The following is a 14,226-nucleotide window of genomic DNA, read 5'->3' on the forward strand; positions in this document are numbered from 1 at the left end:
TGGCCTATATCAGACGCTGGATATCTATTTGGCTTCTGTCTGTTTGAGTGTTCTTAACTAATATTGTATTACTATGTTTTTATTGTTGTAGCACTTTGTGCTCTGGAGCTGGAAAGTGCGGTACAAATAAAGATTATTATTATTATTATTATTATTACTTTTGTGTTGCTTAAGAAACCTTTACAAAATGCAGATTTACACCATATAAAAATTTCCACACTGACACTCTTTAAGGGTGAAAGTCAATTTTAATAAAAATGACCATATAACATTTATTAAAATCTAATAAAATTACAATTTTTCACCTTCTTCCTACTGGGCCCATGTTGTGGGGAGCCAGGTCCCAGTGTTTAAAATAAATACATCTCATTGTCCTTTCTGCAGACTGAAGCTGCAGATCAGCCGCTTTCCTTATTGTTTTTCCTTGTTGTTCCTCATCTCGTCAACTATCATTCAAGTTCTTTATCACAGTGAAGCAGACATAAAGAGGGATGCACACATTCAACAGCAGGAAATCATGGTATGAAGCCACAGGAGGGTTAAAATAAGTCTACACTGTGTGCTTGTGTGAGGTTCACAGCTATTATTGTAGCCCTACACACTGAAAAAGTCACCAGGCAAAACATGTTTAAACTCACATTTGTGTTTGTGGTTTCTTTTTTTAAGCAGTCCTTCACCAGCCATTTGATGTCTGAGATGGAGTCTTGATGTTGCAGTTCACTTGCACCATGCATGCAAAAGATAAAACAAAAGCGTATAAAGGTTTTCCTAACGTAGTGTATCGTTTGGTCATAAAGGAACATAACAAACAAGTATTCCTTAAGTTAAAAGATGTAGCATTTGTTCTATCCTATCAAGTTAAAATTGATGAGTTAGGTGAGAAGATAAATGCCAATCTCCAGGCTCCATGATGAATGAGAAGCTACAACCAGCAGCTTTCCTTGATAAGACTGAAGTATACAAAGTATAATGACAAAAGTGAGAATCCAGTCTACAACAGCTATCCTAGAAGTAATAGGTATCTACACTGTCATGTAATTGTTGCTTTTAATGTTTTAATCTAATTTGAATTCTAAAGTTACCTATATATGCATTTTAATATATTATCTCTGTATGCTTTTTGTATGCATTTGACTGTTTTATCTATTTGTGTGCACTCTGAATTGCCTTTGTGTATAAAAATGTTCTATACAAACAAACTTTCCTTGCTTCATTTAGCACATATCCGGAAGACAGCTAGATGAGCTGTTGCAGGGAGGGTTACTTTCTATAAATGGTTGTTGGTTATTAAATCTTTAAAATACTCAAAACAAAGGCAAAATACCTGACAATATTTAGACGCTGCATATAGTTCTGTTCAATTTGCAAGCACAGTAGGATCATTTTCTGACCTGTACCTAAAAAAAAACAAAAAAACAAACAAAAAAAAACAGTAAATGCTGCATCCTGATTTATCAGGTATTCGGCATTTTTCTCGCTTTTGTTAAAGGCTGAATAACACCCAGAAAATCTACCAGCGTCAACAGAAGTTCATCACAATGAAGGTCATGATTTCTGACACAGGTCATCAGAAGCTGTGATCCCACTTTGCCACATCTAAATATCATCAGATATGTCGCCTTTCGACTGCTCGTTTTAAAGACATGAATTACATTCTTACAACGTAACATAGTAACATGCAGGCACCAAAGCACAACCCTCGTAAAACTTTCAGCTGTCGTTTTTACACCTGGTTTATGTGTATGTGCTGGCAGATGGATTTTGTTGCCTTTGGACAGAGCTATGCTAGCAGCTTTTCCCTGTTTCCAGACTTTATGCTAAGATAAGTTAACCAGCTGTTGGGTCCAGCTACATAATGAACCTATTTAATTTTGTTTTGGTTATTCATCATGATTTCTATGTAAAGTACTTTGGTCAATTGGATGCTGTTTTTAAAGTGCTATATAAATAAAACTGATTTGATTTGACAATGTATTTACCATGCAGCCAAGAGTAGTATTAATCTTCTCATCTAACCTTCAACAAGAAACTAGTGTACTTCCCAAAATGTCCAACTGTTCTTTTGCAACAGAAAAAGTGACACACTTTGTGTTTTGCTTCCTGTAAAAAGTTATTGACTTAATTGTCTTAATACAGATGCCACAACCCTTTGACCAACATTCCTGATTTAAATACTAGTTAAAGAACCCCAAATCAGAAACCACCAGTTAAAAAAAACACATCTCTTCCACCAGTACTGTAAAGTTCATATGATGCATTTGGTGGACTGAGATGATGCTGCGGTGCATGTGTGCAGGGACGAAGGGGTCTTCAGTAAAATTTAGCTAAACTTAAATTATAAACACAGTGGGAATTCATAAAATACATTCAGTCTTTTTCACACTATCGGCGGGAGAATCTGTTCTTGAACGCTTTGATAGTTTTGGCCATCATGGGGGCAATTTCTGCAAGAAAACAAAAAAGATGATTTGTTAGATTTGAAGGAGCACAAACATAATTCTGGTACTTTATTATCCTAAACTATGGCTCAGGATCATTATCGCAGACTTACTTTTGACCTGTGGCTTCTCTCGGGCGACGTGTCCTCCTCCTCCTCCTCCCCCCCCTGCTGCTGCTGATGCTCCTCCACTCGGTGCTGAGGCGCGGGACGAGCTGGGAGGAGGGTTGTGTTGGGAAGAAGAAGAGGAGTGACTGGATTCACCAGAACAGTCTGTGGTAGCTGGCCTTATTCTGAAAGCCAGGAGGAAGAAGTTGTATGAGTCTGGTGAATCTAAAATAAAGCAAGGTGCCTCAAAGTCCTGACTAAACCAAGAACAGCAGAAACTGAGAGAGAGAATATTTAAAATTTCATTTCAATATTCACCTATTTTCATTATCAATTAACCTCTTGATTATTTTGTCAGTTAACTGAATAGGTTTAGTGTTCAGAGTTATTTTATCCCTAGAGTGCAACTTCCACTTGCAAGCCAACACGATGAAATCTGGTGTATAAAACTGACTTAATGAGAGTTGCAGCAATGGTGGAGGAACCACTGGTGGTGCCGAACTTTTCCTGTCGGCGGCGAACATCACGTGGCGGCTTGGCAACCGAATTGACGAATGCCATCTTAACCTGCCGCCCTGCCAGGAGAGAAACAACACACTAAAACAGGACACTCAAAAAACCTAGTAAATAAATATTACCAAATCATGCTCCTTGTCCTTTCTGACTGATTCAGCAGTGACTCAACATATACAGTAACTAGAAACTGATAATGTTTTGGTTTCTCCAGCTCACAGTCTCAGTAACTTTCAGTACACACATCTTCTACAGTTAGTCACAAAACTTTAGTCAGTGAAAACTCTCCCTGCCTTTGGGTTTGTTGGCGTGTGCAGAGGTGATGTTTTGGGTGAGCATCTTCAGTCGTTCCTCGCGCTCGTCATGCAGCCTCAGATACATTTCCCTCCACGACTCGTACTCCTGAGGAGACTCGCGCTTGAAGTCCCGCTGACAGTGACGCATCCACAACTCATCAGAGTCCTCCGTAAAACACTGAAAGAAGAAAAAGTAAAAGCTATTTTCACAAATCGGGGATTATTAGGAAACAAACTAGAATTACCGCTTCATGATTATACGCTTCCACCAAACAGTTAAACTCATAGGAATTGGACACATGGTGAGGTTTGACCTTTGACCACCAAAATCCAATCAATTCATCCTCGAGTCTAAGTGGACACCTGTACCAAATCTGAAGAAATTCCCCCGAGGTGTTTCTGAGATACTGCCTTCACGAGAATGGAACGGGCATACGAATGGACACCCGAATACATAATGACTCCGGCCATGGTTATCACCAGTGTGGAGGCATAGGCCCTGCCTGGTGAGGGCTCCATGGTGATTAAGACGAAGGTCGGAGGATACACAGAGATAAATTCAAGAATAATTTCAAAATCATATCAGGTTTACAACTCCATAAAGATAATACTGTAGCTCTCTTTATAACTCTCCTGGAGTAACCTGGGAACCAGTACAAAATGTACACATACCAGCAAAGGTCTTACATCCTATGTGTGTGACAACAAGCATCTGCAAACTCCAGAAAATGTGCTCTTTGTTAGTTGTTTATCTGTCTTGAAGATTGTGTGGCCATATAAATGTTCATCATTCCTGCACTTTCTGGTCATGTGACAAAATATTCCATGTTTTGGGAGACATTTCAGACTATAAGAGTTCCTAATGGCAGTAAAATACTTATGTCTTAGATTGATAGCAGAACCAAGAAATGACGTAAATCTCTGTGAAATCCTACAGGCAAGATGACTTGTCCAAATAAACAAAGATAACAGGAGTGTCTCATACACCCACTGGTGCTGTTAGGAGGGAAGAAAGCAACTTTAAAAAAAGAAAAAGCATGACTTTTTCTACTATGTGTAGACAGTGCTAAATACCGACACACCCTGGTGTGTTTTTAAATTAAATATTAACCCATATTTATTAAATGCTTTTTATTTTTAATCACCCACTCATCCATTTACAATTAGAGGCTACTTATTTTTGGGGATGAACTACAGTACATGTGGTCTTCTGCAAAAATCTTTCATATTGCATCAAGCTGTAACAGGTACAGTTGTAATAAAAGTAAAAATAAAAATAAAAATTCCACCTTTCCAATCTTGTAAAGTCTTTCAGTGTATTGTGTTATTTGTGCAGGGTGGGGTCAGGTATTTAGTTGTAATGGTTAAGGGTTGATAATGTCACTCCGTGCGTGTGTGTCACCTGGTTGCTCTGTTCAATGCGGTACAGCTGCTCTGGCGTACATCGCTCCAGAACCGGCTCCAGGATGTCAAACGGCACTCCACCCACCTCGGCGATGGCTGAGAGAGCACAGAGACACCAAACAGTCACACCTGTGCACTAGCTTTCACTTGTTTTAACCACCTTGCACTAATGGGTGGGTGGAGCTAGCCACAGCAGTGCTGAGTCAGGAGGTGACCACAGAGGAGCACATATTGACTCTCAAATATTTGTACAATCAATTAACAAGTTTTCTGTTTATCTTTTATCCTTTGCTGTGAAACCTGTCCAGCTGGCACCTACACAGACAGTCACACACAACCTACTGGGAAAAGAAATAAAATGTACTGGAATCTTCCCACAGATGCAAGTCTTAAATTGGGACTTCAGAGTGGGGGGTCGGGTTTGGGTGGGGTGGTTTCCACACTGTTGACTGCTGACTGCTGACTATTTCTTCACCAGTAAATGGCTACAATGAAAACTGTACACACTGTTTTGTGTGAAAGGCCCAGAGTAACAATGACTCCCTGTTTCTGCAAAGAGATGTTGCTGTTAAATGTTCTAAATGTAGTCTTTGTTTCCAAATGCTATACCACAAACTAAATTCCTTTTCCATCTTTTCAATCTCCACTGTATTGGTGAAATGTCAAAGCCAGTTTCTCAAACTGAATCCAACTCCCTGCATGTCCAGTTTCCACCAGTAGAAGCACGAATGTTTTATTTTATTTTATTCATAATTCGGGTGAAGCAACACGTTAAATGCATTTGAAGGAAAAAAGCTCGCCTCCATGTTAAGTCCCATGAGACTATAATGCAACACCCCAAATATACAGGCCTGTAGCCCAATAAACTGGCAGCTGTCAACAAGGGTTTTTGTGTATACCACTACTGCAAAAATGATTACATTTAAACAGCAATGCTGAAAACTCCCTGTAATGATCCACATGACCAATCACAAAAATATTGTGATTCTCCAGAGAAAACGATATTTGGACTTCTGTTGGGAATAAAAATGTACAAACAGCTCTGGACTGGACTCATTTTGAACACAGCTGCTTTGTTTCCAGTGATTTCATTATGGAAACTGTGAATCAGAGTTCGCTGTGTAAAGAAGAATTTAGGCTACTAACCTAAATGAATGCGGGCTACTGTAACTCCACATCATTTGTTCTGTCCAAGGAGCAACATCCAAGGCTCAGAAATAAAGCCAATGCAGAAATGCCAAAACTTCAGGTTCTTGAACGGCCACTTGAGGCAGGCTCCAACAAGGAGTCAATCCTCATAGACTGCCATGTTAAAATGCCCAACTTTACAGCAGAAATAAACATTTATAGCCTAGTACAAAAACTGTTTTGGTCTCTACAGCTAATGTCCCCTTCTATGAAAACTGTATGGGGGTGAATTTTTATATAACTCACCTGGTTCAATTATATTGAGGCTAAAAGTTATGCACAATTAAGGGCATAGCTGCTATGAGTGACAGGCTGGAGAGTCCCGCCACCAGCTGTCTAGCGAGCGCCATTTACATTCCACCTCTTTGCCCATTTTTCGATTAGCTGTAGCAGGCAGAGTAAAGCTCTACCAAGATGGCAATGGCCAAACTGGAGCTTCAAGCTTCACAGTGGGTTTGTCCATCTTATATACAGTCAGTTGGTCTGTCACGTGCCTGAATTGTGCAATGCCCCTATCTTAATGTGGAGACGCACATACTGTCCCTGCTGCTGTGTGATGCCACAGATATGAAAGTCAGAGATAAGATGCCACGTTCTGCTTGTGTTTGGTTAGCATGACACTGAGTGAGAGAGCTGGCAGCCCTGTGATACTGATGGAGATAGAGCTGAGTGTGGTTGGGATCCCTGCCAACTGAGCCTCTGGTGCAGATGTGGAACAGCAGCAGGAAGAAAAATGAAAAGACAATACAAAACTAATTCTCTATATATTTTTGTGTTTGTTACACAGAGTTACTGACTTGTTATCTTCATTAATGAAAAACAACATTATGAACACATTATAGTGCTTACTTGATTGTACACAAGCTTGTGACAACATGCAGAAGCATTCTAGTGCCACCTGCTGAAAGACCCACGACTGTTGTGTAGCTTTGTTGCTTATAGTGTGAACACAAAGCAAAATGCAGCAGTTCTACTCACAATCAATGTTGTTCTGCAGCACTCGGATGCATTGCTCATACAGAGTCATCATCTTGGGCAAGTAAGAGCTCTTCGATCCTGAGTAGACCACCATCTTGGAGTTGAACCGCTTCCCTGTGAACCCGGTGTCCTCCTCGTCATTGTAGGCAGGAACTGAAAGTAAAGACAGAGGGGGGGTGAAGGTCAGACAGCTCGATATGGGGGAGGCCTTGAGGCGTTGTTGGCATGGACAGTTTTAGATATGCTGGTACACAGAAGAATCTGACCAGGTTTCATATGAATGCAATAATTCACTTGGTTGAACATGTCAAATCTTGTTTTTGGTATTTGACATCCAAATTATGTGAAGAAGAGCCTGAGCAAAAGAGAAGCCTTCAGGCCTCAGAGGGTTTTGGCTGCACAGGGAGAAAAAGTTTAGTCAGTATCATCTGCTCACCTCCATGCCAGACACAATCAGAGTGAAGTTTGTGCATGACTGGAGAACCACCACTAGAAAAAGCATGAAGTCATAGCAACTGTTCAGCTCTGAAACAATTTATCTTATTCTATGATTCCTTTTTATTAGTCTTTATTATTCTAGCCTCATTCTTGGAGCAATAAAATGATGAAAATATGGAGACCCTCTCTTTGTGAAGAAAGGAGGAGAGCCCTTGAATGCTGCAAAAGGAGGGAACTTAACAGTTTGTTATTTTTGTGCACAAATACAAGAACACAAAAAGATATGGACTGCAGGCTGCTCTGGATTACAATGTGTTGTAAGATTGGTGCACTTACTCAGGTAACAAAAAGGTAAACAAACAGAAATAATGACGTGTCACAGTGACATTACAAGCCCAGAAGTAGAAACTACCAACTTTAAATTTGTCTTTGTTAGTCTCCTGACTTTTAGAGGAGATTGAATATGGCATAGGTGTGAAAACATCACATAAAGTTTCATCTGAAGCTGGGGGTGTTACCTTTCCGTCTCTGCGGGGACAGCGGCGTGACGTCGATCGAGGGCAGAGGTCTGTAATTGGGCTGAATTGCCGGCAGAGGAATTTCAGGAAGAGTTGGAACAGCCTCAACCACCTGCACGCAACAATATGATCACATCAACAAGCGGGACATGCAGAAACTTTATACAATAAATAATGAAGTTAGTGGGAAAAGGCTGCCAAATTACACCAGAAATATGTTTATTCACTTCCTTGCTCAGTTACGTCAAATAAGCGACACTGTCAAACTCTGGAATCAGGAGCAACAACTACTCTGGTCTTGGATTTTTTCTAACTACAGTGTCACTTGTCAGGTTATAGTGTGTTTTTCTTAGAAGTAGTTGGATTTAATCTTTGGCCAGACTCGTTCTCCCTGTTTCTGGTGTTTTCTTCCAAGCCAAGATAAACTAACCATCTGCTGGCTCCAGTTCTCATTTAACTCTGAGCAAGAAAGTGAATTATCATATTATTTTGATAAAGCTGTTACACAAGTGGAAAAGAAATGCAGCATTTAAAACCTACAAGGTCACTGCTCATCTCTATACAACTGAGACTGAGGTGTGTGCTGCTGTTGCTAGGTAATGTGATTCTACAAAATAAAAGCACAGCTTTAGTTCCTGGAGAGAGACTGACAATCTCATGGCTAAATAAAGTCCTTAAAACCCCCCAGAGCTCATCAGATTTTCACTTTTTAAACACACCAGGCTTAAATTCAGAGCTGCAACAATTACTCCATGAATCAGTTAGTCGATCAATGGACAAAAAAATGTAATAATCAATTAATAATTACAGTCATTTCTCAAATAAATACCAAAGACACTTTGGTTGCAGCTTCTTTAATGTGAGGATTTGTGACAATCTGATGCTTTTTTGTCTCATTTGACAGTAAACTGATTATATTTAAGGTGTGGACTGTATCAGGCATGTTTTTACATTTTTGACATTTTCTGAGCCAAATTATTAATCGATTAATCAAGAAAAGAAATGGTAGACTAACTGCTTATTAAAATAACAGCTAACTGCAGGCTAAATTAAATTATACCTAAAACAAAAGCCTGTCAAACTCTCTCTAACGGAGAGATTAACTGTTAAACACAGGCTGATGTTTACTGTAGAAAACCATCAAGAACAATATGAGAATTGATGCTCTTACAAACCGTCTTGTTAAGTTTGCACAATATAAACTCTGTGTTTGTTCTTACCCTCCTGTGTTTTTCCGGTTTTGGTGCAGCAGCTGATGAACTGGACCTTGAATGCAGCCTCTTGTTGCCATCCGCCTTGCTCACCTTTTTGGCGGACGAGGATGAGGAGGTCGAAGGAGGTGGAGGGGTGCGTGTACGATGAGAAGACGACGTGGATGAGGAAGTGTGAGATGGGCGACTGTGTGACGACGACTGCAGCTTCTTCCTCTTCTTGACAGACGTCGGGGCATCGTATGTAAGGAAGGACTCAAAGGACATGGTGGGAGTCTCGAAGTCCTCTTCCTCCTCCTTGGGTGGAAACTCCTTCGGGGCTCGCGGCCACCCTGGAGTCACACACGGAAAGAGAAAAGTGAGGGGAGGAAGTGAGTCATGGGAGGTCAGGATCCTAGCCTGTGTTAATCGAACTATGCTCACTAAAAATAACTGGTTTCAAAGTAATCTTCACCTCATTACATTAATTTGGAGGGCAGCTTTTCCCCCAAGTGACACAAGGACCAGGAGCTGAAGGATGGTAAAACCTGTCAAACAGCACTTAAAGAGCTTCTTAACTAGAGCTGCATCTAAGGATTATTTTCATAATTAAACTGCCAAGTATTTTTTGACTACTGGTTTAATTGCTTTGTAAAATTTCATGCAGCTAGAACTGCAACTAACAATTATTATCTTCATCTTCAAGTCTGGTGATTATTTCCTTGATTTAATAATGTTTTTGTCAATAAACTATCAGAACATTGGAATAAATGCCCCTTATGATTTCAGACAGTACAAGCTGTTTTAGTCTAAAATCCAAAGATATTGATTTTACTATTATAACTGACAAATGAAAGCATCAAACACTCACATTTTAAAGAAGTAACCTTTAATGTGAATGTGTCCAATATTCTAAGGAAAGAGAAATCACTCAGTGTTGTCAATGAAACAATTTGTATTTTGTTTTTAAATGTTGTAATTTCCTGTCAGCAGAGTTACTGAACAGTGAACCTACAGAGTCACCATCAGCCGCTACAGGATGTTTCTGCTGTTGTGGCAACACTCTTAAGATCCAGGCTGATAAAAAAGAAACATCTTCTCTGCACAGAGCTGCATAACAAACTCTCTCACGATCACATAATCATTATGTTGGCTTCTACGAGAAAGCAAACGTGACCAAAGGTGATAATGAAGCCTTGTATTTAAAAATGCTGCTCTGGAGCATCAAAACAAGTGCAGAGTCTTCACAGTTCAAGCACTGAACCAGCCACAGGCCGCTGAAGTTAATGTATCCCTGCTTTCTAAACAGTGTAACAGAACTGAACGATCACTGTCTGGCTGTATTTATCGTTAGCTTGAGGAAGACACACGCATGGATAAAAAAACCCCCAGATCTGTCAAAACTGACTTGACATGGACATAGTATTGACATTGATCAAATTTACACTACTAAATGAAAACTGCCTCTTGCATTAAACTCACTGTGAACCTCAGTTAACATACATAAGCAGCACAGAGACACACTCACCATCGCTGCCTCCTTTCTTCTTCTCTTCCCCCTTGCTCTCGTGTGTGGTGGACTTCCTGCTGTGCTTGGCAGATTTCTGTACCGGACTCTGTCTCTCTCTGTCTGCACTACGTTTCTTTCCTTCTCTGACCTCTCCTCCTCCTCGATCACTACTCGTCTGTGCGTGGCGTTGCTGCCGTTCCTCGTCCCTGTGTCGGTCTCTGTGGTGGTGGTTCTTGCTGGGCTCTTTGTTGGGTTTGCTGTGGCGGGCTTCTTTGCGAGGAGGGGGAAGAGGAGGACTGGGCTCAGGCTCGAGGCTCTCATACTCTTCGGACTGGTAGCCTCCTTGCTGTGGGGGGCTGTACTGCTCATGCTGAGGAGGCGAGGGCAAGGACTTGGTGTGGTAGGCTCTGTCCTCCTTCCATGTAGGAGGGCTCTTCCACAGGGGAAGGCTCCCGGGTGCGTCTGTGGCCTCCTCCACCACCTGCCTCTGGGCCTCGCGAGTGTGTGTGGGACCGAGAGGCTTCTTTGGCGTGGCTGTTGGCTCTGAGGTAGAAACATTTTTCCGTCACAAATTACTTTGCCGAATACAGGTTGACACGTAAAACATACAGTGGCCTAATAAAATGATAAATCTTTAGAAGGTAAACAAAAATATGTGTTACTAGTAGTTAGAAGACCTACAGTATTAAACAGTAACTTGACACCAGACTGGAACACAGAGTTTTTCCTCCTCTGTAATGAAATGTTCCCAGTCCTTGTATTTCCATTAGCTTTAAAAAGACGTATTCTTTATCTTCTGCACTCCATCTAGTGGCGTATACAAAATGTCTATAAAGATCAGGTTGCTATAATCATCTTACTCCACACAGTCCAACAGCATCATGTATATTCTGTGTTATTTTGTTCAGGTCTTCACTGAAGCTACTGTTTAATGCTGACACTCCAGCTTCATTACGGCTGCGCCAGTCCATCAAATGGAAGTACTCTAATATTGTTTACACCAGCACCAGTGACTGAAAGTTGTTACATTTACTAAACAGTGCGTCAACACAATTCTGATTCACTTTCTCTCCTATCACTCCCGTCTTCCACAGAACTGGCCTGGTTTCAGACCTGTGAATCACCACCCACGTCTCAAGATTTGTTCAGTGAGTCAACAAAATGGCGACCGAGTCTGTCAGGCTACAGGATGTTCCTACACACAAAACATACAGCGAGAGAATAAAATATGACCAATCATTTCATTTCACATCTTAGAGTAAGCAAGCTCTGCTAAGCTGCACAGCCCACTGGCACTGTGATCTCCTGTGTCACTCTCCGGGAGACTGTCTGAACACACTAGTTAACATGTGGACCAGTATGAGACCAGATGAAAGATATTAGAACATTTATACTGTAACTAAAATGTATTCAGCTTTGTATATCATTTAGTATTAATTACAAACTTTGCTAAGGGCCTCTTCTATAGATACATCTAACCCATGTTGATATGTTACAAGGACCCACTGCCTTGTTTTTAGCAGAGTGGATTAAGAAGAATGACGACATCTCCACCAACTCTATAAAGACCGTTTTTACAGTAATGGCGAATCATGGGAATGTCGAATAGTTCCAAACATTAGGAGCAGCACTATACAGTTACATTGACTTCGCTGCTAGCTTCCAAAGTAAGAAGTTGAAATCAATAGCAGTAATTGTGACAATTAAGTTAGCGAAACGTCAAAAGATGTTTTAATAGCTTTCTGACTGTCCCACGCTAATATTCAGTCACTTTTATAATTAGGTACCATGCTAACTAGCTAAATTAACTGAGCTATCTATAGCAACAGAACAGAGAATTAGTTTGCAAAGCTGTACATTAAAAATAGTAATTGCTGATAAATCTTGCTTATCCCTACAGAAAACAGTGGATCTTAATTGACTGTTTGGAAGTATTTGAAGCTACATCAATCACATGATCAGGAAGGGCATCCGGTGTAAAACACATGCCAAATGTCAACATGCGAGTCGTCAGTGTGACGGTTTGCTGTGGTGAAAGTGACTTTTTACATGAATCACATGATCTGCTGCCTCAAAGTCACAACTCTTCTGTCTTAACAGCTCTTGGTTTTAAGGAGTCAGAAGCCAAAAAAACTGGACTGCTACTATACAACAGCTTCACTGATTATAATTATAGCAGCACTTGACATACAGTGTGCAGACACTTGACAGCTAAAGCAGGGACCACTCCACATCTTACTACCATTTGCATGTGGAGGCACAAGTATGCTGACATACCTGTCTGCAGACTGAGGAACCAGTTTCTTCCATTTGGCTACGAGGCTTTTCGCTGTCTCACCAGCAACTTCATGCTTCCTAAAGGAGTTCACAGTCTTCCCCACTCCTGTTTCCTAGGAGAAAAAACATCGTGCATGGACAGTAATCACTCTTGCGTCCAACATTTAAGTCCTAGTCTACTTGTTTAACTCAACAGCACAAGGAAAGGTTTGATCATTTACAGCTGTATTTTAGCCTACAAGTCTTTTCGTAGGTAAATATTCCATGGAAAGTGTCTACATTCTCTCTGCGTAAATTTTACTTTTAGAGCTGTGAGAATGTTGCTGGCAGCTTCAGCAGAGTTATCTGATAATTACCATAAATATCACCGAGCAAAAAAGAAAAAAAAAACAAGTGAACAGGGCATTTTTGTTCCCAGCAAAGCTGTTACAGCTAAAACACATCAGTGGGGATCTACTGATCTTGTTGGTCAGACTCTGAGGTCCAGCATTATTTTCTCTATTTTGATTGTATTTGCAGATACTCTAGTTTAGAAATGGAGGATGTGAATGATGAATGAACAAATCCTTACCACCAGGATATGCACAGTCATGGGAAGCTCCCCCAGTCTTTTGAGAGTCTTCAGTAGCTGGAAAAACAAGAGAAAACATCATCTTTCAGTCATTTAGAAAAAAAACAAATATCCCATTATAACCTCGAACTTTATGGTTTGGATGGGTCTCTCTGCTGGTACTGGAAATTAGGGCTGCAAATAATGAGATTATTTTTTTAAGTAATTAATTTGTCATTTGGTCTGTGAAACAATGACAAATAATCAAAAAACCTAAAAAAGGTATTCAGTGTACAGCAATATAATACCAGAAAAAGTGACAAATCCTCACATGGGAGAAGCTGGAACCAACTAATATTTGGTATTTTCACTTACAAATAGACATAACTGATTCACTATTGTATATTTTTTTGTTTGACTAATCAATTACCCCAATAACTGTTTGCACTGTGTCCTGATATGTCACTAAAATTAAAGTATTTTTAAGCATATTCAGGGCCAGTTTGTTCAGAGTTTCATTTTCCACAACTGTTCACCCTTTGGGTTTATTTACATAGGAGTATTCTCATGGGGAAGGTCTTTGCTCACATTTTATTTTCTTATAAAACTGTCTGCTCTAAAGCATTTCTACCTGGGGGATTTATGTAACTGAGGGGCTCTTTCTGACTGTTACATTTAACCCGGATCTGCAGTCATCACCGCCTGATTCACACTGGAAACAGCAGCTTTGTGGTCACTGCGTCCTGCGTCATGGACACTGAATGATGTCGTGGCCTAACTGGTGGGGTGGGGTGGTGGGGTGGACATGGGGCTCACTGA

At 40.5% G+C, this 14,226-nt stretch overlaps 1 protein-coding gene across 1 annotated transcript in view; it reads right to left on the bottom strand.

Annotated features, from left to right (window-relative positions):
- Positions 1 to 253: 253 nt before the first annotated feature.
- Positions 254 to 14,226, bottom strand: part of eloa (elongin A) — a 16,501-nt gene continuing 2,528 nt past the window's right edge. Inside the window, 12 exon segments of the mRNA XM_020618506.1 lie at positions 254 to 2,444; positions 2,552 to 2,730; positions 3,000 to 3,120; positions 3,352 to 3,532; positions 4,757 to 4,854; positions 6,925 to 7,077; positions 7,881 to 7,992; positions 9,101 to 9,423; positions 10,599 to 10,992; positions 10,994 to 11,123; positions 12,858 to 12,970; positions 13,429 to 13,485. Of these exon segments, the coding sequence (XP_020474162.1) occupies positions 2,383 to 2,444; positions 2,552 to 2,730; positions 3,000 to 3,120; positions 3,352 to 3,532; positions 4,757 to 4,854; positions 6,925 to 7,077; positions 7,881 to 7,992; positions 9,101 to 9,423; positions 10,599 to 10,992; positions 10,994 to 11,123; positions 12,858 to 12,970; positions 13,429 to 13,485 (1,923 nt within the window). The 3' untranslated portion in view covers positions 254 to 2,382.

Source organism: Monopterus albus, unplaced genomic scaffold, assembly GCF_001952655.1.
Source record: "Monopterus albus unplaced genomic scaffold, M_albus_1.0 scaffold206.1, whole genome shotgun sequence".
Classification (NCBI taxonomy): Eukaryota; Metazoa; Chordata; class Actinopteri; order Synbranchiformes; family Synbranchidae; genus Monopterus; species Monopterus albus.